Below are 26240 nucleotides of genomic sequence, written 5' to 3'. Positions count from 1 at the left end.
GGCCATGAGAGCGAGCGTGTGCACAGGCACCTGGGGCGGGGCGGAGGGGGGGCTTGGGCATGTCATGGCTAATAAGAGCTGTCCAGGCTGCTTGGCCAAGGGCACACTGGGTCTTGGGCACCATCCGGAGGCTGGGTAGCTCTGCTCCTGGTAGGGACCATGGCCAGGGTTGTGCTCTTCCCACCAGCACAGCCAGGGGAATGTGCGGAGGCCAGTGGCTGTAGGAGTGGTGAGCTGACCCCTCCGCCCACCCATTCTCTCAGCCTGGCTGCAGGGGGGAGTGCTGGGCTCAGAGGAGGCAGGGAAGACTCGGCAGTTGGGTGGGGCGCCATGGTCATGGTGCTACTGGACTCAACGTTCAAGTGATTTTGAGCACCTGATTGTCACAGCACTGAGCACCTGTCCTCTGCCGGCCAAACCCTTGAAAGGGGGGTGTCACATGTTGGCCCCCCCAACAAATTCCTGGTCACTCTGTAACGATCTCAGCTGCAGGCTCCAGCTCGTGGCCTCACCTGGGACACATTGGGACGCTCATCATGCAGCAGGAGGAGCAGCGGGACCAGGCTGCGGAGGACGTGCTCCTTCATCTTCCTCCTGCTGGGCCCCCTTACAAACTCCAGCAGGTGTTTAAAGAGGGTGATGGAGAGCACCCGGAGTTTGCTGGACTCCTGCAAGAGAGGACGTGGGGAGGAGACGCTGTGACGGTCGTGCTCACTCAGCGGGGTGAGCGCTCACTGTGTCAGAGATGTCTGCCCTGCGGGGGGTATTGCTAACTCACCCCCAGTCATACAGGCACAGCTGGGGCCAGAGCCTCATGGGCATAGCGCCACAGAAGGCAATAGAGATGCAGGTTTCCACCAGCTGAGGGGCTGGCCTGGTATCTTCTTGGCCAGAGAACCTGTTCTGTTCCCCCCGGGCCCCACAGGGTTTTGGTTTAAAGGCTCACGCCAGGGCGAGATCCTGCATCTTCGGTCTGGGCTGCCCTGTCCCTTCGGTCAGCTGGGGATCCAGGAGACCCTGGGAAGAGCTTTAGCTGGGCCTGTGCCACTACTAAATAAAGAGCGGCCGGGTCCCAGCAGAGTTCGGGAGGGCTGAGGGTAGGATTTAGCGTTGTGAGAGCTGGGGAGGTGGGTGGTCCCTCCAGGAGCCCCCACTGGGACGTTACCCCTGGAAGGCAGTAATGGATGGGTCCCTTTCTCCCACCCACTTTGATCTTGCCGTGCAGTGGGGAACTGAACATCAGTCTGGTGAACACGCTGGCGGGGGCTACTTTTTTTGTGGTTACAAAAGGCCTGGGGAGAACTAGCCCCTCCTTTGATGCTGCCCTGCCATGAGAACGAAGGGGAGAGGAAAGGGCGGTAGCTGCAGAACCTACAAACGGAGCCGTTTCCTTATGGAGCTGACAGGCCAGCTGTGGGATTCCTGGCCAGGGAGGGGAGGGGCAGGATTTTCACCAGGGTACCATCACTTGTTACCCTGGAAGCCAGGAAGAGCATTGCGGCACCCTGTGCTGCAGAGGCCCCCTCGCTGCATGCAGGCTCAGGAATGCATGTTCTTCCCTCAAGGGGAGCCTCGTCCCCAGGCTGCCCTGATCCTTGTCAGCAGTCCTGCAGGACACCAGGGTTCCCACCCTTACTGCCATATGCTCTGATGGAGAATGGGGTAGCAGAGGAAGGCGGGAATGGGGTCACGTCATTTACGACAATCCTTTTTCTGGCTCGGGCCATAGCATAGGTCCCGCTAGCCCACCCGCCAGCCCCCATTCACACGTCTGTGGCTTGAAGGGTCTCCCGCAGGCCCTCAGGCCTTACATCGTGAAAGAACGGCAGGAGTTTCTCAGCCACTTGCACAGCCACGGGGCTGGCGCTCTGCCTGTCCATGCCGGTGAGGATGTCTTTCAGCACGGTGATGGCATTGGAGATGACGTCCCTGTCTGCCTCGTGTAGCTGTTCCACGAAGTCTGGCAGCAGATGCTGGAGTTTCCCCACCTGTGTGAAATGAGGAGCTGCTTTACGAAACACCCTCCGGTGACCCAACAAGCCATTTCCAAAACAACGTCTGCCTCCCCTGGAGACAGAGGCACGGGAAGTAGGAGTGCAGGGGGTGCCTGGCCTTTGTCTCTTGTTCTGCAGGGCAGGGCCTGGCTCCTGCGGGGTGTGTCTCTGGGTGTGTGCAGCACCTGGCACAGCTGGGCCTGATTGTGTCTGGGGTCTCTGGGCTCCAAAGAACCCTAGCACTAGAGTAGCAGCAGAGCTGCGGACTCTAGACCCCCAGGGAATGCTGGCGACACCAGTGATCAGGGACGCCCGGACAGAGCCATTTTGCTTCAATTAGGAACCAGTTTTTCCTACGAATCCCCTTTTTAAGCCTCGTACGTTTTAACTGTTGATAATGGAGCGGCTGGTGTAAGATTCAATTCATAAAGAATTAAAGAGGATAATTTCATTAATGCCAATCAACATGGGTGTATGGAAAATATTTCCCGCCAAGATCATTGCTATCTGTTTTTCGATGAGATGACAAGTTTGGTAGTTAAAGGAAAGAGCATTGGCATAGTGTATACAGACTTCTGTAAGGCGCTTGAGTTGGCCCCGCACGGCAGTTTGATCGGAAACCTAGAACGATACAAAAGTAACGTGGCCCACAACAGTTGGATTATCAACTGGCTGATAGGTCTCAAAATGTAATTGTAAGCTGGGAATCAGCATTACACTGGTGTGTTTCCAGTGTGGTCCCCGCAGGGATTGGGTCTTGGCCCTATGCCATTTAACATTTTGATCAATGACCTGGAAGAAAACATAAAATCATCACTGATAAAGTTTGCAGATGACACAAGAATTGGGTGAGTGGTAAATAATGAAGAGGACAAGTCACTGACACAGAGCGATCTGAATCGCTTGGTAAACTGGGGGGGGCAAGCAAACAGTATGTGTTTTCATATGGCTCATTGTAAATGAATACATCTAGGAACAGGATGGGGGACTCTGTCCTGGGAAGCAGAGACTCTGAAAAGGACTTGGGAGTGCTGGTGGAGAATCAGCTGAACAGGAGCTCCCAGTGTGGCGCTGTGGCCAAAAGAGCTCATGTGATCCTGGGATAAATAACAGAAGAATCTGGAGTGGGAGTATTTGGCACTGGTGTGACCAACTGCTGGGATCCACGGTCCAGTTCCGGTGCCCACAATGCAAGACCAATGTTGATAAATTGCAGAGGGTTCAGAGAAGAGTCCTGAGAATGATTAAAGGATTAAAAACCATGTCTTATAGTGAGAGACTCAAGAAGCTCGATCTATTCAGCTTAACAAAGAGAACATTGAGGAGTGCCTTGATTACTGCCTATAGGTATCTCCCTGGGGAACAAATATTTACTATAGTCAAGAAAGTCACACTAGGCATTCATCATTCCTGTCCCTGGAAGACCACATTGGTTGAACAGCTGCCTTACCTCCTTTTCACTTTATCCAAGAATAATGGGTCACTACAAAAAGTAATTTGCCCTCTGCTGATACTCACACCTTCTTGTCAACTGTTGGAAATGGGCCACCTTGATTGCATTGGCTTCATTACCACGACAAAAGTAATTTTTCCCTCCCTCGGTATTCACCCCTTCTTGTCAACTGTTGAGAATAGGCCACTTCCACCTTAATTGAATTGGCTTGTTACTACTGATCCCCCACTTGGTAAGGCAACTCCCATCCTTTCATGTGCTATATATATATATCTATTCTGCTTCCTGTATTTTTCACTCCATGCATCTGATGAAGTGGGTTTTAGCCCACGAAAGCTTATGCCCAAATAAATTTGTTAGTCTCTAAGGTGCAACAAGGACCCCTCGTTGTTTTTGCTGATACAGACTAACACGGCTACCACTCTGAAACCTATCTAGTATCCGGTTCTCTTTGTCAGCAATGGAGAACTGCTTCAGCCCAATTGGCATATCGCCTTGTCACGGAGTTCTCGGGCGATACTCTGGAACTGCTCCCTACGAAGCCAGGCAGGACTCTGGGGAAGTCTCCTTTCTGTGAGCAGACTGTCTTCAGGACACACAGCTCACACAACTTCCACCTTCCTGGGTCTGACCTCGGAGCATTCAGCATCCTCTGCCCCTCCATGCTCTTCCCACAGCAAGTCCGCTCAGGCGGGCTCTTGGGGAAGCCAGAGGGTCCTGTCCCCCAATTCCACAGTCAGACGTGACTCTCAGCCAGCCAGTAAAACAGAAGATTATTAGACGACAGGACCGTGGTCTAAAACAGAGCTTGTAGGTGCAGAGAAGAGGACCCCTCAGCCAGGTCCATTTTGGGGGGCAGTGAGCCAGACAACCACGTCTGCACTTCACTCCATGTCCCCAGCCAGCCCCAAACTCTCTCCAGCCCCTCCTCCTCTGGGCTTTGTCCCTTTCCCGGGCCAGGAGGGCACCTGATTCCTTTGTTCTCCAACCCTTTAGCTCTCACCTTGCAGGGGGGAAGGGCCCAGGCCATCAGTTGCCAGGAAACAGGGTGTTGGCCATTCTCTGTGACCAGACCCCTGCACACACCTGCCCTCTAGGGCTCTGCAATGATCATACACCCTTATCCCACCCCCTAGATACTTAAGAACTGCCTAGGGGAAACTGAGGCACCCCCACAATATTCAGAGGAAACATTAAGAACAGTCCCGCTTTATCACACGCCTCTCTCCCTTAGTAGCAACACCATCACCGGGGTTTCTATACTTTGACGAGGTGCTGCAGAATAATGGGGCGTTCATATTATTGATCCAACTTGTCAGAAATTAGTTGTCATTCCTTTTCACAAGCTTCATGTTTTCAGCCAGTGTGCTGGTCCTGAGCTTCAGGTTTTTCGCTGCGCGGTTGGCTTGGAATGACTTTGTGCCAGGTTTTTCTCTCACGGTTTCCAGCATGTGGATGGTACGGTGTGTCAGTTTATCTGCAGATGCCAACAAAGTATCTCAATGCTGAAGCAATTCAGAGAGACGACAGCTCAAACAACGTGTCATACGTTATGTCAAGATCCATCAAGAATTCAGGGGACTGACTTCTTTTCAGCAGCCCAACAAACATAGACCTCTCTTGGTGTGTCATGAGATGCAGCCTGAAGGGGAAGGCCCAATGACTGCGATTATGCCAGACAGCAAATACAGTGCAATATGAACCTGACACCCCCAATCTTTCTCAGCTGCTCAGCCACTTTGTTCTGTCTTGGTTTTAGGTGAGCGGCTGTAAAGCGTATACAGTTTGTCAAAGATTTCCAAGTGATTTACAGCTCTTACTTCACTGAACGTTTCAGCAGCTGCCAAATCCAACCTGTGGTTCAAACATGACCTCGCTAGACCATTTGGGTACTTCTTCACAATACAGCTCGCTACGCCAGAGTTCTTGCCAAGCATAACACCAGCACCATCACTCGCAAATGCTACAAGAGTCATTGTGATCGGAATTCTATTTCTTGAGGCATTTCAGCCCACAGTCTACAGTGCCTGAAGCCGCCGAATGTGGAAGCGCAATCAGATCAAGAAACATGAAGTGAGGATCATCGTCTTCAAAGTGTCACATTTTAAATAGATTCTAATTGTCGATTCATTGCTCAGAGTAGTTGATTCATCAATAGACATGGCAATCTTTCCATCACTCTCCGGCATCTGAGCACACATTTGTCGTTTGCAATGCTTTCGGTGCATTGCAGACGAGATAGGGTCTAGCATGTCTGTAGCACTGAATGATGAGTCCTTTTGGGGGAGGGATAGCTCAGTGGTTTGAGCATTGGCCTGCTAAACCTAGGGTTGTGAGTTCAATCCTTGAGGGGGCCATTTAGGGATCTGGGGCAAAAATTGGGGATTGGTCCTGCTTTGAGCAGGGGGTTGGACTAGATACCTCCTGAGGTCCCTTCCAACCCTGATATTCTATGATTCTATGACTGATACCAACATCTACACCATGTAGTATCTGGAATTCAGTTCAATCGGGGTGATCAGCGTAAGGTTTGCTACGTTTAGCAATGTAATATGCCATTTGCTGTTCCTGCACCGTTGTGTCAGGTTCTGGTTTTGTCATGTTAACCACCACTTCAACTTCAAAAATTGTGGTTTCTGCTTCTTTCGAAAGCTGTAAAGCTAATGCGGAGGCAGTTGAATCTTTCTCTTCCTTTATCTTCATGGGCAGAGATGTTAATTTGGACTTTCAGCTAGGTCCATAAGGAGAAACAGAAAACTACCACCACCCGACGGCTATGGAGAGACCTTGGTGAAACTTTGCTACAGATAAGGCATCCAAGCTTACCATCATGGCAGGACAACCAAGGATAATCCCTCTTCTTCGGCATCCACTAACCAGACTTCATGCCAGCTGGTCTTTGGCTGTTGAAGGGTAATCTTCACGGTTCGCTTTCACTGCAATAGCCACCTCAGTGAACTCCATTCCAGGAAGAGCTCTGTTTTTGTGTTTGTGTCTGCAGTCGATGCACGGCTGCTGCTGTCTTGGTCAGTGTCTTTAGCCTTCCCAAAGAAGTAGTTAGGAATAGAAGAATTCCTAATTCTCTTTTCACTGCATCAGAGGGCTGCTGGCTGTAACAGTCAGTTGTGCCGGAGATGTGAATCCTGTGATTTAGCTTAGCTACTGTGTACGTTCTGGATCGACTACCACATTGTTGTCTGGTGTTGTTTAACATCTTTATTAATGACCCGGATGTAGATAGAGAGAGCAGAGTGGTCAAGTTTGCAGATGACACAAAGCAAGGAGGAGTTGCCAATACTTTGAAGGAAAGAGCTAAAATTCAGAGGGATCATGGTAAATTGGAAGACTGGGCTATAGACAACAAAATGAACTTCACCAAAGACAAATGTGAGGTGCTACATTTAGAGAAGAAAAAACAAATGCACAGATACAGAATGGGGGATAACCAGCTTGGCAGCAGCACTGCTGAGAAGGATCTGGGAGCTGCGGTGGATCACAGCCTCCGCATGAGTCAGCAAAGCGATGCTGTTGCAAAAAAGCAAATGCAATTTTAAGTTGCATTAACAGAGGTATAGCTTGCAAGTCATGGGAGGGGATAGTACCACTCTACTCAGTGCTGGTTAGGCCTCAGCTGCAATACGGTGTCCAGTTTTGGTCACCAATGTCTAGAAAGGATGTGGAGAAACTGTAATGGATCCAGAGGCGAGTGACAAAGATGATCAGAGGGATGGAACACAAGCCATACGAGCAAAGGTTGAAGGAACTGGCTATGTTTAGTTTGGAAAAGAGGAGATTAAGGGGGGACATGCAAATGGTCTTCAGATACTTGGAAGGCTGCCCAAAAAAAGATGGCGAAAAGTTGTTCTCTCTTGCCACAGAGGGCAGGACAAGAGGTGATGGGTTCAAACGACAGCACGGCAGATTTAGATTAAATCTCAAGAAAACCTTCAAGGGAGCTTGTGGAAGCCCCTTTGCTGGAGGTTTATAGAAGGAGGCTGGAGCCACCTGTCTGGGCTGGGATAGACACAACAAATCCTGCATCTTGGCAGGGGGCTGGACAAGCTGACCTTGCGATCCCTTCTCACCCTGCGGTTCTATGAGAGGTGTCCCAGAGCACCAGGAGAGGGTTTCGGTGTGTTCCGCCTCGACTATAGCGCTGGCTAGAGTCACGCTCTCTCTCTTCGGCCCAATGGCGATACCCGGTGGGAGACTGAGAGACACCCTCAGGCCATGGTGGGGACACACGGCGCTCCTTCCCTTGCTGCAGGGGCTGGAACTTACGGCCAAGGGGGCGACGCCAGCCTCTCGCTGAGAGACGTCGTGATGCTGGCGCAGCGGCCGTTCCTGCAGCCTGTCGAGCAGCTCCCGTAGGACCTTTCCTGCGGTCTTGGGGTGGGATGTCAGCACCCTCCACATCTCCACAGCAACGCTGCAAAGGGAGAGAGCCGATTTCAGCTGGCCAGAGCCCTGCCAGCCTCCAGCACCCACCGCCACCCGCACCCTGCTGGGTCTCCCGCCCCCGCCCGGCCCTTTGTTGCCCTCCTGCTGCAGCAAGGGCCCCCACTGCCTGGCGCAGGCTGCATGGGGGCCGGGTCTGAGTGTCAGCCCCGGGGGAGGCCGAGGGCTGCCATATGGGGTTTTGCAGGCTGGCCTGTCTCCACGGCATGTCAGCCTGCAAAACCCTCCAGAACAAGCAGCAGCTCTGCAGGGAGCAGGAGGTCTCTGGAAGGTTCTGCACGCCCCTGTCCCTGGCAGCGGGACCAGTCTGGGGGAGCCGGAGCGCAAGCGGCACCAGCCCCAGCCCCGTACCTGTCACATGACAGCGAGCAGCCCAGCAGGGTTGTGACCACCTCCTCGCTGTACTGGTCGCCCAGCACGACAAGGGCCTTGAGCAGCTGCTGCTGGGCCAGCGGCTCGCTGATGGAGTCCAGGTTGTGGTACACGCTCCTCACAGCCTCCGACACCTGGAAGGGAAATGGGGAGATGGGAGCCTTGGCTTCCTCGCGCTGCTATTGATCTGGGGTGCCAGGGACCTGCCGCACCTGAGAGCCATCTGCCCTCCCACATCCTCTTCTCCAGCTCCAGGCCTAGAACACAGGGCCAATTCCCGGCCTATCGATTCACAGACTGCAAGGCCACAAGCGACCATGGAGATCACCTAGACTGACCCCCCGCATTGCACAGGACCTGCCCCCCAGTAATGCCGAGCGCCCAGAGACAGAGTCTCCCACGGATGGGCTCCCCCAGCAGGCTGTTCTCACTGCAGCTCTTACCCTCTCCAAGCTTGGGCTGGGGACCCACAGGATCACATGCAGCATGTGCCTGGCCGCCACCGAGTCATGGACGCTGGTGTCTCTCATGCCCTCGATAGCAGTGAGGAGGAAGTCCATGCGCTCGGATGAGTTGAAGTACTTCCCAAACATCTGAAACAAACCTGCCAGTGAAACCCCTTTTGCTGCCCAGTGCGGTTCCAGTCGGACCGAGCAGCCAGGACTGGCCCAGCCAGGAGTGCAGGCAAAGCCCGCTCTGCCGGGACAGGGCTGAGTTACTGCACCTGGGACGCACAGCACCCAGCCAGCAATCAGGAGCTGTCGTGCATGGCACAGGCCAGCGTGGCAGTGCACGGGGGCACAATACTGCACAGCACGGATACACTCTCTAGTGCTCAGCAGGGGCTGGCAATGGTGCGTGGACGCAATGATGCCTTGGAGAGCATTAATCTCTGGGGAAACTCCCACCACACCTGACAAGGAGCTGGGATCAGGTTTGGATGAGACCCAGTGCATCTTGGGATGTGGCATGGAGGGAGGCATATTGGCCCGCAATAGTAGAAGCCTTGCCAGCAGATTGAGGGAAGTGATTATTCCCCTCTATTCGGCACTGGTGAGGTCACATCTGGCCCCCCACAAGAGAAAGGATGTGGACAAATCGGAGAGAGTCCAGCAGAGGGTAACGAAAATGATTAGGGGGCTGAAGCACATGAATTATGAGGAGAGACTGAGGGAAGTGGGCTTATTTAGTCTGCAGAAGAGAAGAGAAGAGTGAGGGGGGATTTGATAGCGGCCTTCAACTACCTGCGGGGGGTTGGGGGCGGGGGCGTTCCAAAGAGGCTGGAGTTCGGCTGTTCTCAGTGGTGGCAGATGACAGAACAAGGAGCAATGGTCTCAAGTTGCAGTGAGGGAGATGTAGGTTGGATATTAGGAAACACTATTTCACTAGGAGGGTAAGAAGCACTGGAATGGCTCACCTAGAGAGGTGGGGAATCTCCATCCTTTGAGAGTTTTAAGGTCAGGCTTGACAAAGCCCTAGCTAGGATGATTTAGTTGGGGTTGGTCCTGCTTTGAGAAGGGGGTTGGACTAGATACCTCCTGAGGTCTATGATTCTATGAGATGGAGTGGGCCATAGGCAGGCTCCGGCCCAGCTGGATGGGGTCAGTCACACGCCTGGGTCTGTCCTTTCTCCCTGACTCCTAGGGTCTTAATTTCTCTCTGCTGATAACTCTGGACACAACAATCGCAGGAAGCATTGACGGTAGTTACCATGGCAATATTGCTGGTGTTGGTGAACCAGGTGACCCAGAAGGTGTTCTCCGCTCGCCACTCCCTGAGGACCTGCAGATACTCTGCACTCTGGTTTGCCAGCATCGTGCCTGAACCAGGGAGGGGAAACAGAGAGCAGGCAATATAAATCAGAGGTTAGCTTTGGAAACGGGAGTTTTGCAAGGAAGTTTAGAGACAAGTACATCTAAGAAACATACCGTAAATTCAGGCCAATAACCTTCCCCCGCCCCCCCCCCCCCCCAGAAAACTAAACAAACTAACCCCCCTGGAAGAGTAAAAATAAACCAGGCAGAAGTGCAGCAGCAGTGTGAGGTTCTCCAGTTGATTGCACTGAACGCAGCATGTAGGATTACCAGCCCTGTGGGCAGGTAGCGCATGTGGGCATTTGGTCCAAGGAGCTACTGGCCCTCGGAGACCAGGAGGCCAGAGGATCTGAACTGGTGGAGCCAAGGGAGACAGCGAGTTACATAGAGGAGACTTTTAGGAATGCAGTAGAGTGGTCCCACCCCCAGTCTGACAGCCTCTGTGCTGCTGAGGAGGGTGAAAGTTTCTGGGAAGGAGAACATTGAGCTGGAGCAGAGGGAGACGATCCCATAGTTGGGACCCCCCTTCCAGATGAAGTCAGGATATCCTCTCATACTGAGGCTGCCCCTCCTGAGGCAGGAACACCAGTTACAAAGAAAAGCCAGTTAATAGTAACGGGGGATTCAATCAATAGACATGTAAGCAGTTGGGTTTGTGATGAGTGGGAGAACGGCATGGTAAATTGCCTGCCTAGTGCAAAGGTTGCAGCTCTCAGGAGACATCCAAACAAACTTACGTGCAGTGCTGTGGTATGTAAGCTAATGTTTAAATCAGCCTCTGTACGAGATAGCGAATGTGACAGTGAATTTTATAAAAGTCTCCAGATCTGATCCCTGGTAAGCCTGACTTCAGCACCAGGCAAATTGTTGAAACGATAGGAAAGAACAGAATCATCAGACACATAGGTGAACACAGTTTGTTGGGGCAGAGTCAACATGGCTTTTGTAAAGGGAAATCATGCCTCACCAATCTATTAGAATTCTTTGAAGGGGGTTAACAAGAATGTGGAGAAGAGTGATACAGTGGATATAGTGTACTTGGACTTTCAGAAAGCCTTTGACAGGGTCCCTCACCAAAGGCTCTTAACCAAAGTAAGCTGTCACGGGATAAGAGGGAAGGTTCTCTCATGGGTCAGTGGTTAAAAGATAGGAAGCAAACAAGAGGACTAAATGGTCAGTTTTCACAGTGGAGAGGGGTAAAGAGCGGGGCACCCCAAGGATCTGTGTTGACATCAGTGTAGTTCAACATAGTCATCAATGATCCAGAAAAAGGGGTAACCAGTGAGGTAGCAAAATTTGCAGATGATACAAAATGACTCAAGATAGTTAAATCCAAAGCAGAGTGTGAAGAGCTACAAAGGGACCTCACAAAACTGGTGGACTGGGCAACAAAATGGCAGATGACATTCAATATTGATAAATGCAAACTGGAAACCATAATCCCAACTATACATACACAATTATGGGGTTTAAATTACCACTCAAGAAAGAGATTTTGGAGTCATCGTAAAGAGTTCTCTGAAAACATCCACTCACCGTGCAGTGGCAGTTAAAAAAGCCAACAGAAGGTTGGGAACCATAGGAAAGGGATAGATAATAAACCAGAAAAATGTCAGAATGCCTCGATACAAATCCAATGTGCGCGCCCACACCTTGAATACCGCATGCAGTTCTGGTCGCCCCATCTCAAAACAGATATACCAGAATTGTAAAAGGTGCAGAGAAGGGCGACAAAAATGATTAGGGGTATGGAAGAGCTTCCATATGAGGAAAGATTAAAAAGACTGGGGGCAAGTCTACACTTCAACCACTCTATCGCCATAGCTGCACCGGTGCTGTAGCGTTGAAGAGAAGATGGTCCTCTGCCAACAAGCTCTTAATCCACCTCCTGGAGAGGCGCTAGCTATGTCAGTGGGAGGGGTGCTTCTGCCAACAGGGGTGTGGATTTTTCACAGCCCTGAGCAATGGAGTGATAACAATATAGGTCTACAGTGTAGACCTAGGACCATTTAGTTCAGAAAAGAGCTGACTAAGGGGGGAGATGACAGAGGTCTATAAAATCATGACTGGTGTGGAGAAAGTGAATAGGGAAGTGTTATTTACCCCTGCACAGAACACGGGAACTAGGGGTCACTTTCTGAAATTAATAGGCAGCAAGTTAAAAGCAAAGAAAAGAAGATATCTCTGCACACAATGCACAGGCAACCTGTGGAAATTGTTGCCGTGGGATGTTGTGAAGCCTAAAAGTATAATTGGGTTCAAGATAATCAGGGCATGCAACCCCAGACTCTGCATGTCCCTAAACCTCAGACTACCAGAAGCTGGGACAGGATGTGAGGGGATGGATCACTCAAAATTTCCCTTTTCAGTACATTCTCTCTGAAGCATGAGGCACTGGCCGTTATCAGAAGACACAATACTGGGCTAGATGAACTGATCTGAGTCAGTATGTCCATTCTTATGTGAGTTATGAAGAGTAGAATATGGACAGGGGAAGCTAAAGACATCAGGGGAAAGTCCATGGCTTGAAGGACTATGGATACTAAGGAGGGTTTTTTTTAAAAAGTGCATTAGGAACAAAAGAAATCCGAGCAATGGTGTAGGCTCATTACTAGATGGAGACTGTTTAAAAGGATGCAGAAAAGGAAGAAGTGTTCACTAAATATGTTTCCCATGTTTGGAAACCCCATGTCAATGTGTTTAGGAAGGACAAGGGTCTCCAGTGCTCTTACATTTTTGCCGCAGCATGAAGGCGTAGAGGTGGTGAAGTCCCTCCATAGCCGATCGGCAGATCTCCTGCTCCTGCTCAGCACTGCACAGAGTGAGACAGCCCACCAGCTGGCCCAGGACTCTGAACTCCTCCACTCCCTGACGGAGAGAGGGAGCAAGGGGAGTCACTCGCCCCTGCAGGCCCAGCGCAGCGTGTCCCCCTGGCATTGCACTAGCAACGGGCTAGAACCGGGGGAGGCAGAGCCCAGTGCAGAGAGACTGGGGACAATGAGAGCAGGAGGAGCCATGGGGCCCATCACCAGGGACTGAGGGAAGCTCAGCAGGGACGGGAAGTCTGGGTAGCAAAGTCAGCAAACGTTGCCCTCGAGTGGGGACCTGGGTAAGGAATGAACCAACGTCCAGTCTCCATCTCAAGGGCAAGCTCCGATTCCCAGCCCCTTCTCCCATCCCCCTCCCTCCACTGACCTCAGGTCCAGGAGCGTGAGGTCACCTTGGACTCCTCTTCTCTGCATTCCGCCTCTCTCACTCCATCCTGGAGCTCCCCACAACCCCCACTTTCTGCGCCGCACCCAGCCTGCCGGCTCTCTCCTGCAGCCTTGTCCTCTAGCCTCCCCCTCCTGCCAGACCTTCCCTTGCCCCTCCTGCAGCCCCTGTGCTCACTCCCTGCTCTTCCCCACGTCGCACCAAGCCCCTTGCCCTCCTCTCCTGGGGTCTGCACAGCCTCCCCTGACCCACTCCCCATTGCTCTGGCTTCTTTGGCCCCTCCCATCCCTTTCACTGTGTCCCCTCCTACCTCCCTCCTTCTCTTCTGCTGCCCCAGCCTCTGGGGGCATATCATCCAAGTGCCCCCCTCCAGCTGCCGGAGGGGAGGCCCTGCAATAGGGGGGATGGAGCAGCTGCAGCAGCTCAATGGCCCTGAGCACCCAGAGCAGGGGGTCTTCATCTGGCAGCCTGGCAGGAGCTGATGCCAAAGCATCCCAGGGGCAACTGACAAAGGGCGTGGACAGACACCTGGGTTCAGAGGGTGCTCTCAGGGCGATCCTGTGTAAATCCGCTGACCCTGCGGAGCAGACTTTGGTCCTAGGGGAACAGCGGGGAGAGTCCTTGGAGATAGAATGATGGGGCTCCACCCAAGGCCCACTGGAGTCAGAGGACAGACCCGTCCACATCAGGCCTCATTAGATTGGACTCCTACCGAGGATCTTGCTGAATCACTATTCCAGGCCCGGGTTTTCCCTACCAGGGAGCGCTGCACCGCGAGGCTGCTCAATGCAGTTAGGAGACGGCCAGAGTCACAGGCTGCTCACCTTGAATTTGTGTTGACCAGAGATGAATTTGGTCAGCCAGGTGATTCTTCCCACTGCCCTCAGCCGCACATGCACCTCCTTGGATGCGGTCCAGGGGAGCAGGACCTGAGAGAAACAGATTGGGACAAATTGTGAAGGAGAAGGACCAAAAAATAGCACAGGCACATAGAGTGAAAATCAGAAAGGCTAAGGCAAAAATGAGTTCGAACTGGCAAGGGACATAAAAGGCAATCAGAAGCAGCTCTGTAAATGCATTAGGAGCAAGAGAAAGACAAAGGAAAGTGTGGGGCCACTACTCAGCAGGGAAGCAGAGCAAATAATGGATGATACAGACAAAGCCAAGGTGTTTAATGCCTTTTTTGCTTCAGTTTTCACTAAAAAGGTTAATGGCGACTAGATGATGACCACAATATTAACAACAAGGGGGAAGGAGTACAGGCCAGACTAGGGAGAGAACAGATAAAAGACAATTTAGGTCAGTTAGATGTATTCAAGTTGGCAGAGCCTCATGATATTCACACGAGATGGAGCTAGACAAAGCAATCTCTGAACCTTTAGGAGGGCTGAGGTCCCAGAGGACTGGAGAAGGGCAGCCACAGAGCCTATCTTCAGAAAGGGGAACAAGGAGGCCCCAAGGAATTATCCACCTGTCAGCCTATCTTTGGTACCCAGAAAGATTATTGAACAAATTATTAAAGAGTTTGTAAGAACCTAGAGGAGATAGTAGGGTGATAAGGAATAGCACCATGGATTTGTCCACAACGAACCATGCCAAACAAATCTAACTTCCTTCTTTGACCGGGTTACTTGCCTAGTGGATGGAGGGAGGCAGTATATGATGATGTATATGAAGTTTCGTAAGGCTTTTGACACAGTTCCACAAGACATTCTCATAAGCAAGCTAAGCCAATATGCTCCAGATGAGACTACTCTAAAGTGGGCGCACAACTGATGGCAAGGCAATCCTCAAAGAGGAGTTATCACTGACTCGCTGGCAAACTGGGAGGGTGTCTGAAGTGGGGTCCCCCAGGGGTGTGCCTGAGTCCAGTACTGGTCAATATTTTCATGAAGAACTTGGTTAACAGAGAGGAGAGTATGCTTGTCAAGTTGGCGGATGACACCAAGCTGGGGAGAGTTACAAGCACTTTGGAGGACAGATTAGAATTCAGAATGAGCTTGCCAAATTGGAGAGTTGGTCTGAAGTCAACAAGATGAAATTCACATTCAAAACCAATGTGACGTAACACACTTAGGAAGGAAAAATCCAATGCATAAAAAGAAAGTGGGGGATAACCGACTAGGTGGCAGGACTGCAGAAAAGGATCTGGGGGTCAAGAGTGTGATGCTGTTGTGAAAGAGGGAAATGTCATTCTGAGGTGTATTAGCTTGGAGCACTGTGTCCAGTTCTTGGCACCCCGCTTGAAGAAAGATGTGAACAAACTGGGGCCCGTCCAGAGGACAGCGACAAAAATGATCAGCGGTTTAGAAAACCTGACCTATGAAGAAAGGGTGAACGACTTGGGCATGTTTCGTCTTGAGAAGACGGAGGGGGCACCTCCTAAAACTCTTCCAATACGTTAAGGGCAGTTTTACAGAGGATGGTGACTAATTGTTCTCCACGTCCCCTGAAGGTAGGACAAGAATCATAGAATCATAGAATCTTAGAATATAAGGGTTGGAAGGGACCCCAGAAGGTCATCTAGTTCAACCCCCTGCTCGAAGCAGGACCAATTCCCAGTTAAATCATCCCAGCCAGGGCTTTGTCAAGCCTGACCTTAAAAACCTCCAAGGAAGGAGATTCTACCACCTCCCTAGGCAACGCATTCCAGTGTTTCACCACCCTCTTAGTGAAAAAGTTTTTCCTAATATCCAATCTAAACCTCCCCCACTGCAGCTTGAGACCATTACTCCTCGTTCTGTCATCTGCTACCATTGAGAACAGTCTAGAGCCATCCTCTTTGGAACCCCCTTTCAGGTAGTTGAAAGCAGCTATCAAATCCCCCCTCATTCTTCTCTTCTGCAGGCTAAACAATCCCAGCTCCCTCAGCCTCTCCTCATAACTCATGTGTTCCAGACCCCTAATCATTTTTGTTGCCCTTCGCTGGACTCTCTCCAATTTATCCACATCCTTCTTGTAGTGTGGGGCCCAAAACTGGACACAGTACTCCAGATGAGGCCTCACCAATGTCGAATAGAGGGGAACGATCACGTCCCTCGATCTGCTCGCTATGCCCCTACTTATACATCCCAAAATGCCATTGGCCTTCTTGGCAACAAGGGCACACTGCTGACTCATATCCAGCTTCTCGTCCACTGTCACCCCTAGGTCCTTTTCCGCAGAACTGCTGCCTAGCCATTCGGTCCCTAGTCTGTAGCTGTGCATTGGGTTCTTCCGTCCTAAGTGCAGGACCCTGCACTTATCCTTATTGAACCTCATCAGATTTCTTTTGGCCCAATCCTCCAATTTGTCTAGGTCCTTCTGTATCCTATCCCTCCCCTCCAGCGTATCTACCACTCCTCCCAGTTTAGTATCATCCGCAAATTTGCTGAGAGTGCAATCCACACCATCCTCCAGATCATTTATGAAGATATTGAACAAAACTGGCCCCAGGACTGACCCTTGGGGCACTCCACTTGATACCGGCTGCCAACTAGACATGGAGCCATTGATCACTACCCGTTGAGCCCGACAATCAAGCCAGCTTTCTACCCACCTTATAGTGCATTCTTCCAGCCCATACTTCCTTAACTTGCTGACAAGAATACTGTGGGAGACCGTGTCAAAAGCTTTGCTAAAGTCAAGAAACAATACATCCACTGCTTTCCCTTCATCCACAGAACCAGTAATCTCATCATAAAAGGCGATTAGATTAGTCAGGCATGACCTTCCCTTGGTGAATCCATGCTGGCTGTTCCTGATCACTTTCCTCTCATGCAAGTGCTTCAGGATTGATTCTTTGAGGACCTGCTCCATGATTTTTCCAGGGACTGAGGTGAGGCTGACTGGCCTGTAGTTCCCAGGATCCTCCTTCTTCCCTTTTTTAAAGATTGGCACTACATTAGCCTTTTTCCAGTCATCCGGGACTTCCCCCGTTCGCCACGAGTTTTCAGAGATAATGGCCAATGGCTCTGCAATCACAGCCGCCAATTCCTTCAGCACTCTCGGATGCAACTCGTCCGGCCCCATGGACTTGTGCATGTCCAGCTTTTCTAAATAGTCCCTAACCACCTCTATCTCCACAGAGGGCTGGCCATCTCTTCCCCATTTTGCGATGCCCAGCGCAGCAGTCTGGGAGCTGACCTTGTTCGTGAAAACAGAGGCAAAAAAAGCATTGAGTACATTAGCTTTTTCCACATCCTCTGTCACTAGGTTGCCTCCCTCATTTAGTAAGGGGCCCACACTTTCCTTGGCTTTCTTCTTGTTGCCAACATACCTGAAGAAACCCTTCTTGTTACTCTTGACATCTCTGGCTAGCTGCAGCTCTAGGTGCGATTTGGCCCTCCTGATATCATTCCTACATGCCCGAGCAATATTTTTATACTCTTCCCTGGTCATATGTCCAACCTTCCACTTCTTGTAAGCCTCTTTTTTATGTTTAAGATCCGCTAGGATTTCACCATTAAGCCAAGCTGGTCGCCTGCCATATTTACTATTCTTTCGACTCATCGGGATGGTTTGTCCCTGTAACCTCAACCTCAAGAAGTAGTGGGCTTAATCTGCAGCAAGGGAGATTGAGGTTAAATATTCGGAAAAAGTCTAAGGGTGGCTAAGCACTGGAACAGGTGACCTAGGGAAGTGGTGGACTCCCCATCATGGACGTTTTAAAAAAACAGGCTGAACAAACACTCCTCAGGGACGGTCGAGGAATGCTTGGCCCTGCCTCAGTGCAGGGGGTGGAGTAGATGACCTCTTGAGATCCCTTGCAGCCCTGCACTTCTGTGATTCCCTCTTCCCAAGCTCTGGGATTGAGAAGACCAAATATCTGCTGAGGACATTTCCCTCTTTTTGGAGAACAAACCACCCACAGAAACGACTTCCTGTGGCCTCAGAACTAGAACGTTGGGGGAATCTAGCTCTGGGCTCTGGCCAGTATTGGTGGGGCCCATGGTGAACACAAATGAATCCCAGGCTCAGATGAGGCTCAGTGGAGAACACGGCAGATCCTGCCCTCCTCCATCCCCACGCCATGCAGACGTTTTTCAGATATAGCGGGGGCACTTGGTCCTCCAGCCCAAGAACCTTTGTATAGAGTGTACTCTGAGGAGCAGAAGGCACGGGGGTGTCCCATGCTTGGGATTAAATGAAGCCTTGATCCCAGAGCCCCACCCCAGCTACAGGACTCGTCCCCTTCCTGCCCCCATGCCTCCACACCTCCACGATGTTTTGCAGCACCACAAGGTTCGGCTTCTCGTCCTCGCACACCAAGGCCTTCAGCAGCTCATCCATGGTGTTCAGAGTCTGCGTGCAGAGCAGAGGAGAAACCACAGCAAGTGGCGTTACCCAGCCAGGTGACAAACCAATGCCCTGGTGTGTGACACGCCCCAGGCCATGGCAGCCCCTGCTATTCCAGCTCACCCACTCACTTGTACCCGCAGGGGACCTACTGCAAACTCCTCCTGGCAACAGGACCCCACCCGCTTTTGCTGTCCCCAGGGAGGCCACTGCACACAGTCTAATGCATTAGAAGAGTCAGGAAGGACTCTGCATTTGAGGGGGAGGGGAGATTTCCAGCCAAGCTTCACTTCCCCTCGCCTTTGTGCGTCTCAAGCAGCCGATCGATCTCAGGCCTGTGCCCTCAGCCATGCACTGGGGATGAATGTGCTTGTGAAGGGAGTGTCTGTTCCCCACTAATTGCCAGTGCCTGTGAAGGATAAATGCCTACTACTGCTACCCTATGAGGGAGTTACTCCTTTATCTGCGGCGGTGGGGCTTATGCTTTGGTACTGCAGGTCCTGAGCTGAAGCGCTGCCAAGGAGCTGTGATCATTACACTCTTCTGCCAGTGCCAGGTAACCCAGGGGGCAGGGACACGAGCGACTTGCAGGATTCCCCCTCGGTTTGGGGCGGCTCCTCATGGCTAGTTTGGGGCTTACGTTGTTGTATAGAGCAGCCTCCAGGCCCTGGTTGGTCTCTGCTGGAGGCAGGGAGAAGACGCTGGAGAAGCAGACGGTGAGCAGGCTGGATAGCTCCATTCCCCGCAGCAGTGGCTTCACTTTGCTAAGAGAAGAGACACGCGCGGATTGGAGGGCTGAGGCGAGACTGATGCACTGATGTTGGCCTCAGGCTCCCAGGACATGATGGGCAGGCTTCTGGGAAGCTGAGAGCAGGGCGCCAGCGGCACTGAGAGAGAGCCCCCCCCCCGGCGCAGGCTGTGCCACGTGCCAGGGCTCAGCCTGCCCAGCCTCTGAGCCACAGGGAGTCGCTGAGCTGCCGGTGGGATGCAGCTGGCACAGCTGGCGGCGACTCCGGTGGCTCCGCTCCGGCAGTGCCCAACTGCCCCTCTCCCCCCGGAGCCATCGCCTGCGGGTCCCAGAGGGGACCGGTCCAACCCCCTCGCTCCCTCCCCCACATCTTCACACGGCCACTTGGAGAGGTCGCCAGGCACCGAAGGATCCTCCACCACCAACCCACAGGTGCCATGTGCCCGGGGGAATCGGAAGACGGGGGAGGAGCAGAGGGGGCAATGCCCTGGAGAACTGGCCATGCCAAGAGGCTGGCGTGTCTGGCTGCACACAGCACTAGCTGGGGCTGGGCGGGCAGGCTGGGTACCTCAGCTCCATGACGGCGAGCATCGCTTGCTGACGCACCCCGCTGGTCAGGGAGTCGACGGACTCAAGATCAATCAGCTCCTGGGGAGACAATGTGGGGAAGTGCCAGCCGGGCTCCGAGCTCCCGTAAGGCTCCGACTGGGGAGCAAAGCACAGGGCCTGCAACACGTGGCCTCGGCAGACAGGTCGTCCTACTGTGGCCTTGACGGTGTGCAGGGCTTCAGCTGGGGAGCGCAGTGCAGGGCCTGTGGTCAGTGCCCCAGCATCACGCACCAGTGCACTGCAAAGGCTCCATCAGCATTAGCACCCAGGGACTCCACCTGAGATCAGGCTCCTTGTGCCAGGTGCTGCACACAGACGGTGAGAGCCAGTCCCTGCCCCAGAGAACTCACGAGCTAACTGGACGAGACAAGGCATGGGAGGGAAACTGAGGCACAGAGGGGGAAGTGATTTGCCCAAAGGTCTCACTGAGGAACTGAGCCCCAGCCCACTGGACCACCCACCAGCACACGCTGTCCCACGTTCAGGGAAGGGAGATAAGCTCCGGAAAGCTTTCTGCAGCGCCGCAGAGCAAAGACTTTCCAAATCTACGGAGCAGATTTGTTGCTAGTTCCCTAGTGGGCACTGACTGCGGAGTGTTGGGGCTCTGTGCAGGGAGACTGGTGTATACAGAGCGACCTGGTGACTTGGGAAGCTGGGTGCAAGGGAACAACCTACGTTTCAATGCAGTGACATGTTCAGGAACAAAGAACGCAGGCCACACTCACAGCATGGGAGGCTCTAACCTGGGAAGCGGTGACTCTGGAAAAGACTTGGCAGTCATGGTAATCAGCTGCACAGGAGCGCCCAGTGCGAGGCTGGGGCCCAAAGGGCTTATGCCATCCTGGGCTGTACAAACAGGGCAATCTCCAGTTGTTAGAGAGGTTATTTTCCCTCTGTGTTTGGCACTGGTGCGACCTCTGCTGGGATCCTCTGTCCAGGTCTGGTGCCCACAATTCAAGGAGAATGTTGATCAATTGGAGAGGGGTCAGAGAAGAGCCACAAGAGTGACTGAAGGACTGGGAAACATGCCTTATAGTGAGAGACTCCAGAAATCAATCAGTTCAGCTTCACAAAGAGAAGGTTACAGGGTGCCTTGATGACAGTCTGTAAGTACCTACACAGGGAGCAAATGCTTGATAATGGGCTCTTCAGTCTAACAGACAAACGTCCAACACGATCCAGCGATTGGCAGTTGAAGGTAGACAAATCTGCAGAGCTCTCCGGGCCAATCACTAAACCCGCCAAGTAACATAGCCCGAGTGTGTGTTTTACTCACCTTTATCTTCTTCACAAGGAGGGCTTTCCCGAGAAAAGCTGCCAGGTTTCTCTCTGGGTGCCTCGTGAGGACGGCCCTGCTGATGGTGATGACACAATCCAAGAATTCAAGTTTCTTGGCCTCCTCCTATGCCCCGCAGAGATTAGACAAAAACAGGAAGGTTAGCGTGGAAAGGAGCTGCCAGTGGGAGAGATGTCAGAAAGCTTCCCCCCAGCACTGCTCAGGCTTTGATATGCCGAATGCCAGAAGGCCATTCATCTCCCAACAGGAGTGACTATGTGGGGAGGCCAGGGCAGCTCTGTGTGAAACCTGACCAGAGAGGAAGCAGATCTCACAGGGTAGGTGTCCAAAGAGGAACTGCAACATGGGGGCTAAGCAGCCAGACAGTCTTACTGGGGAGCTTGAGAGAGTGGGAGGAACATCTGGGTGTGGCACCCTGACACCCCAATATTCGCCACGGTCATATCATTAGGATATGTTTGGTACCAAGTATGTCTTGTAAGGTATCAGTCTAAAAGTCTTTATCTGCTAGACATTACTGTCTCATTGGATTGCATGTGCTATCGTTGTATGTGACGTTCTGAAGTTCAGCTGTGTATGTGTTCCTGAAAAACACTGTGAGGTTCAAAACAGCCTTTCAGGTAGAACAGCAGAAAAGCCAAACACTGGCTCCTGGAGGAAATGCACAAGCATTAGGGCTACCCCAGGAACTGTGTGCAATAGAAACCTCCCCGAGATAACGCGACACAGCGGGACCTGTTGGACCCAGGTCACAGCAAAAGAGTTTTCCAGCAGGTGGGAAGAGAAGATAAAAGGGGAACAAGGACATTGTGGGGGCGGGGGGGACGGGACCTCAGACTCCCTGCAATAAGATACCTGGAAACACCTGAGGGACAAAGATTGAACCATGAGAAGTGATGGTCCCAGGCTAGAGAGAGATTCCTAGCCTGTGCAAGAAAACCTGGGAAATCCAAGCTGCAAAACCAAGGCAGCTTCTGCCTTAAGAATCTGCCAACCTGTTTATCACTCGGGGAGAATTTGCTAATGTATATCCTGTCTATCTGGTGTGTAAAGCTTTGTTTGTGTGTTTTGTTTATTTACTAGGGTAATCTGCTTTGTTCTGTTTGCTATCTCTTATAACCCCTTAAAATCTACCTCTTGTAGTTAATCATCTTATTTCTTGTTTATACCACAGCCCATTTTGCAGTATAAATTAGTAACTGGGAGGAGGGGCAAAGAGTTGTTCATACCTCTCTCGACATCGAGGGAGGGGGCGCATGTCATAAAACCTTTGGGTCTGTACTCCAAAGGAGGTGGGCACCAGAGTACTGGGAGAAGGCCCTTCAGCTGAGTCTTCCCAGAGCTGATCTCAGTGTCTGTGTCTTTCTGCAGCTGGGTGTGGCCCTGCCTGTGTGTATGGCTGGAAGAGGCTTGTGAGCCGAACCCAACAAGACAAGGTAACGGGGGCCCAGGCTGGCAGAACAGGCGGGCTCAGTGATAAGCCAGTACATCAGGTGGCACCTCAAAGGGGGGCAACCCATCACACTGGAGACTGGCCAAATCCAGTGGACACAAGTGGGCAAGGGGCATGGTGGGTGCCTTTTGTAACTCAAGAAAGGATGTTTTTAAGATGCTCTAGTTTAAACAGGAATTATCTGGGGGCAGGTCTCTGGCCTGTGTTATACAGGAGGTCACAATGGTCCCGTCTGGCCTTAGAATCCATGCCTCATCCGGAGAAGGACGGATGGTGCATGTGGACAGGGCAGTAGCTGACAGATCAGAGGAGGGCTCTTGGTACCTGTTCATTGCCCTTGAGAAAGGCGTTGATGTACTCTAGGGTCTCTTTCTCCTGCGAATCTGGCCCCATAAAACAGGAGGCATTCCCAGGTGATGGTGAATCTGATCAAAGACAGAGCAGTGGTAATACCTGGGGCTGCCAAGCTGCAGGCTGGGTGACAGAGATTTTAGCAGAAACCCTTGCCCCCCGCTCCCACCCCAGCAGGGTAGCAGCCCCGATGCACAACAGGGTCTGGCACAGCCATCCCTGGTTTCCCCAACTCTTTGCTGCTCAGCCCAGCAAAGATCCAGTCAGAGCCCTGGTTCCCAGCGGCCACCCCACTTCCCCGCCGCACCCAGCATGCAGGCTGAGCCTGGGGATTTGGGGAGCGCCACACCTGGAAGGAGGCATGATGTCAGGCTATGAGTGGTGTCCCCGCTCTCCGGGCCATTGCTGGAGGGGGCAGAGGGACTGGCAGTGAATCGGTCTGCTCCGCACTGCGGGAGAGGGAGGAGCTACCCAGTCTGCGGGGGATACGGGGACCCAGGGCCTGCCCGTTCTGCTTCCTCTGACTGCCTCTCCTGCCATCGACAGCCACCGGGTGTAACCTGGGCAGGCCCTGGGCTCCCATCATCAACCCCCCCACCCAAATGCCCTGTGCTGTGCCATGCGTCACCCCCCTGCAAAGGAGCCAGCAGATGGGGCTGCAACATCAGGGGGCATCTCATGCTTTAGCCGGCACCCTGCAATCCTAGGCTTAACAACCCACTGTGCACAGAGCACCCCCTTCCACTGGTGGAAAACATCTTCCGATCCTGCAGTGTGACGGATCAATGTGGGCAATTCAGTCAGTTTCCACCTGATGCTTCTGCTGCCACCCCGAATGCCCCGATCAGCTGTAGGGGCTGCAGCTGCTGCCAGCAGAAGGGGCCATTCCCCCCTGCCTGGGTTTTCCTGTCTCTCCGTCTCATGGCAGCCCAGAGTTGTACAAAGGTGATGGAGTCTTCTCCCGCCACTGACACCCTGGTCTTGCAACCCCAACCCCCAGAGGGGCCAAGACCCACCGCAATGCAGGGCCATGGCCCCTGCCATTTTTGCAGCCCCCTCCGCCCACCCAGGAGGCACCCACTCACCAGCATGGAAGGGCTGAGGCACACACAGCTCCTGCTGCTGCTGTGGGCTCTTCCGCGGACTCTTCCTTCGAGGAGGTCTCGTCTCCTCCCAGGCATGGATGGGCTTCAAGGGGACCTTGCGGACTTCCTCAGCCATCCTGCAAGAAGCCAGGACAAGGCATTGCTTGTGAGGGATGAGAGACGACTGCCCCGTTCAGCATCACAGCCAGTCCACGTATTGCTATTCCACCAGTGCCTACAGCTGCCAGCAGGGAAACAAGCCAATGGATGTGCTCAAAGTCACCCAGGCAGTCAGCAGTACAGGCAGGATTAGAACCCAGGTCTCTGGACTCCCAGGCGCATCCCGCAGGCCAAATGGCCTCCCCCGGGTCACTCCCGCCTCTCCTTCTGCTGGTTCACAAACTGCCCAGCAGACAGGCTGCATCCAACCACTCAGGATTCTTCCTGCCCAGGGAAATTACCCTGATCCCTTCCCCCAGGAATATTGGGGCTGTGGCAGGTCCCAGGTGGGGGAGGGAAGCGGGGTGGGGTGCGGGGGGCGGGCTGGTGAGCAGCAGGAGTTGCTCTGACACCACCGTGAAGGGGAAGGAGCAGAAGGCGGGAGAGCGGCAGGCAGGCAGGCTGTGCCGGGGCAGAGCTTTGTGGCGATTTCGCAGCTCGTCTCTCCAAGGCCTGTGTGGCAGCAGCCGCTGCAGAGAATCCCAGGCCTGATTCCCCTCACGCTGGGTCTCCTGAATGGCCCCTGCCCTGGGGGGCTCCATTCCTCACCCAGTGTCTCCTGCTGACTCTCCAGCAGCTGCACGGCAGGTGTCCGAAGGCACCTCTAGTCCTCTCCAGAGCTCAGGGGGACTGTCCTGGCATCGGACTGTCCTGGTGAATGGAACAATGGCTCCGGGCAGTCGGAGAATGCCTGTTCCCCCGGCAACCGCAGTGCCATTCCCTCTGGAAGTGATGGTGTCCGCAAAGGTGCTGGAGGTGGTCAGGCCTCGAGGTTGGAGCTGGACTCAGGAGGCCGGGGTGTGGGTGGAGCGAGGCTGGAGCGAGAGCAGGGCTGGAGCAGGACGAGGGGCAGGGCCACCAGCTACCTCCCGGTCTGGGCACTTACCTGGCCCCACCATGCCAGTGGCTGAGCACACGGGTGTTGTGGTATTTAGGCTCTCAACCCCCCCGCAGAGCAGGGACCTGCTCTCCCTCGTTAGCTGAGGCCCGGGGAGGCGGGGACTCACCTGATCTCACGCAGAAGACTTACGGAGGAGCTGGGAACTGAACACAGCTCTCCTGGGTCCCAGCCCAATGCCTCATCTAACTACCTGTGCCGCCTTCCCGTGCCGTGCCACCAGCCCTGCCAAACCCTCCTCCTTGTCTCCGTCCCCTCCGGGCTCGACTGGTGCGACCCCTTCTGTCGAGCCACCCCAGACTCCCTCCTCTGCGCATGCTGCTGCCCACTTCCTCACTGGCACCAGGCTAGACGGCCGGCACCGGGGCACTTGGCAGACATGCGCCGCCCAGCCAGGAGCTCGGGGAAGGCTCGGTGTGGTTGGCGATGCAATGGAAAAGCAGAGGTGGGCAATAGAAGATTCTCCTACCTGGAGTCAGGAGTGGGCAGAAGCCTGCGCGTAAATGGGCCGCCCACTTTCTGCTGCCGGTGGCGGAGCTGGATCTGCTGGCTCAGCGTTCCCCAGCGGCACCTGCCAGCTCTCGCTCTGCCAGAGCCAAGCCTGGCAGTGAGGGGATGAGGCTGTGCCAGCCAGCAGGGGCGTGTCACAATGGGCAGGCGAGCCAGCAGGGGCGTGTCACAATGGCAGGTGAGTCACAGACCAGCCAATGTGTGACTCCCCAGCCATGGGATGCCCCAGCCCAGACTTGCTCTGGCCTCGCCGGGGCTTTAGAGCCTGTCCTTCCCCACAGGGGTCATGGGACGGACCTTTCGCTCCCCACAGTCACAGACGTTAGGCCGGAAGGGACCTCTGGGCTCCTCTCGTCCCAGCTCCTGCAGACCCCAGGACAGAGCCCCTCCCTGCGTCCATGCTATTGGAGCCAGTGGGTCTCTGGATCGCAGAGTGGGAGAATCACTTCCATCCCGGCTCCTCCTTCTCGTGACAGTGCAGAACGGGGA

The 26240-nt window shown here is 53.3% G+C and overlaps 1 protein-coding gene across 1 annotated transcript in view; it reads right to left on the bottom strand.

Moving 5' to 3' along the window:
• Window positions 1-24260, bottom strand: part of LOC142069912 (maestro heat-like repeat-containing protein family member 7) — a 28135-nt gene extending 3875 nt beyond the window's left edge. The window contains exons 1-14 of the mRNA XM_075122672.1: window positions 24125-24260; window positions 23013-23113; window positions 21215-21340; window positions 19898-19977; window positions 19222-19345; window positions 18501-18587; window positions 14129-14233; window positions 12824-12959; window positions 9988-10097; window positions 8721-8870; window positions 8257-8411; window positions 7693-7876; window positions 1812-1988; window positions 513-668 (exon numbers count right to left, since the gene is read on the bottom strand). Coding sequence (XP_074978773.1) covers window positions 513-668; window positions 1812-1988; window positions 7693-7876; window positions 8257-8411; window positions 8721-8870; window positions 9988-10097; window positions 12824-12959; window positions 14129-14233; window positions 18501-18587; window positions 19222-19345; window positions 19898-19977; window positions 21215-21340; window positions 23013-23113; window positions 24125-24260 — 1827 coding nt within the window. The remainder of the gene's footprint in view (window positions 1-512; window positions 669-1811; window positions 1989-7692; window positions 7877-8256; window positions 8412-8720; window positions 8871-9987; window positions 10098-12823; window positions 12960-14128; window positions 14234-18500; window positions 18588-19221; window positions 19346-19897; window positions 19978-21214; window positions 21341-23012; window positions 23114-24124) is intronic.
• Window positions 24261-26240: the final 1980 nt, after the last annotated feature.

Source organism: Caretta caretta, chromosome 23, assembly GCF_965140235.1.
Source record: "Caretta caretta isolate rCarCar2 chromosome 23, rCarCar1.hap1, whole genome shotgun sequence".
In the NCBI taxonomy this organism is placed as follows: Eukaryota; Metazoa; Chordata; order Testudines; family Cheloniidae; genus Caretta; species Caretta caretta.
This window is presented reverse-complemented; position numbering and strand designations above follow the sequence as displayed.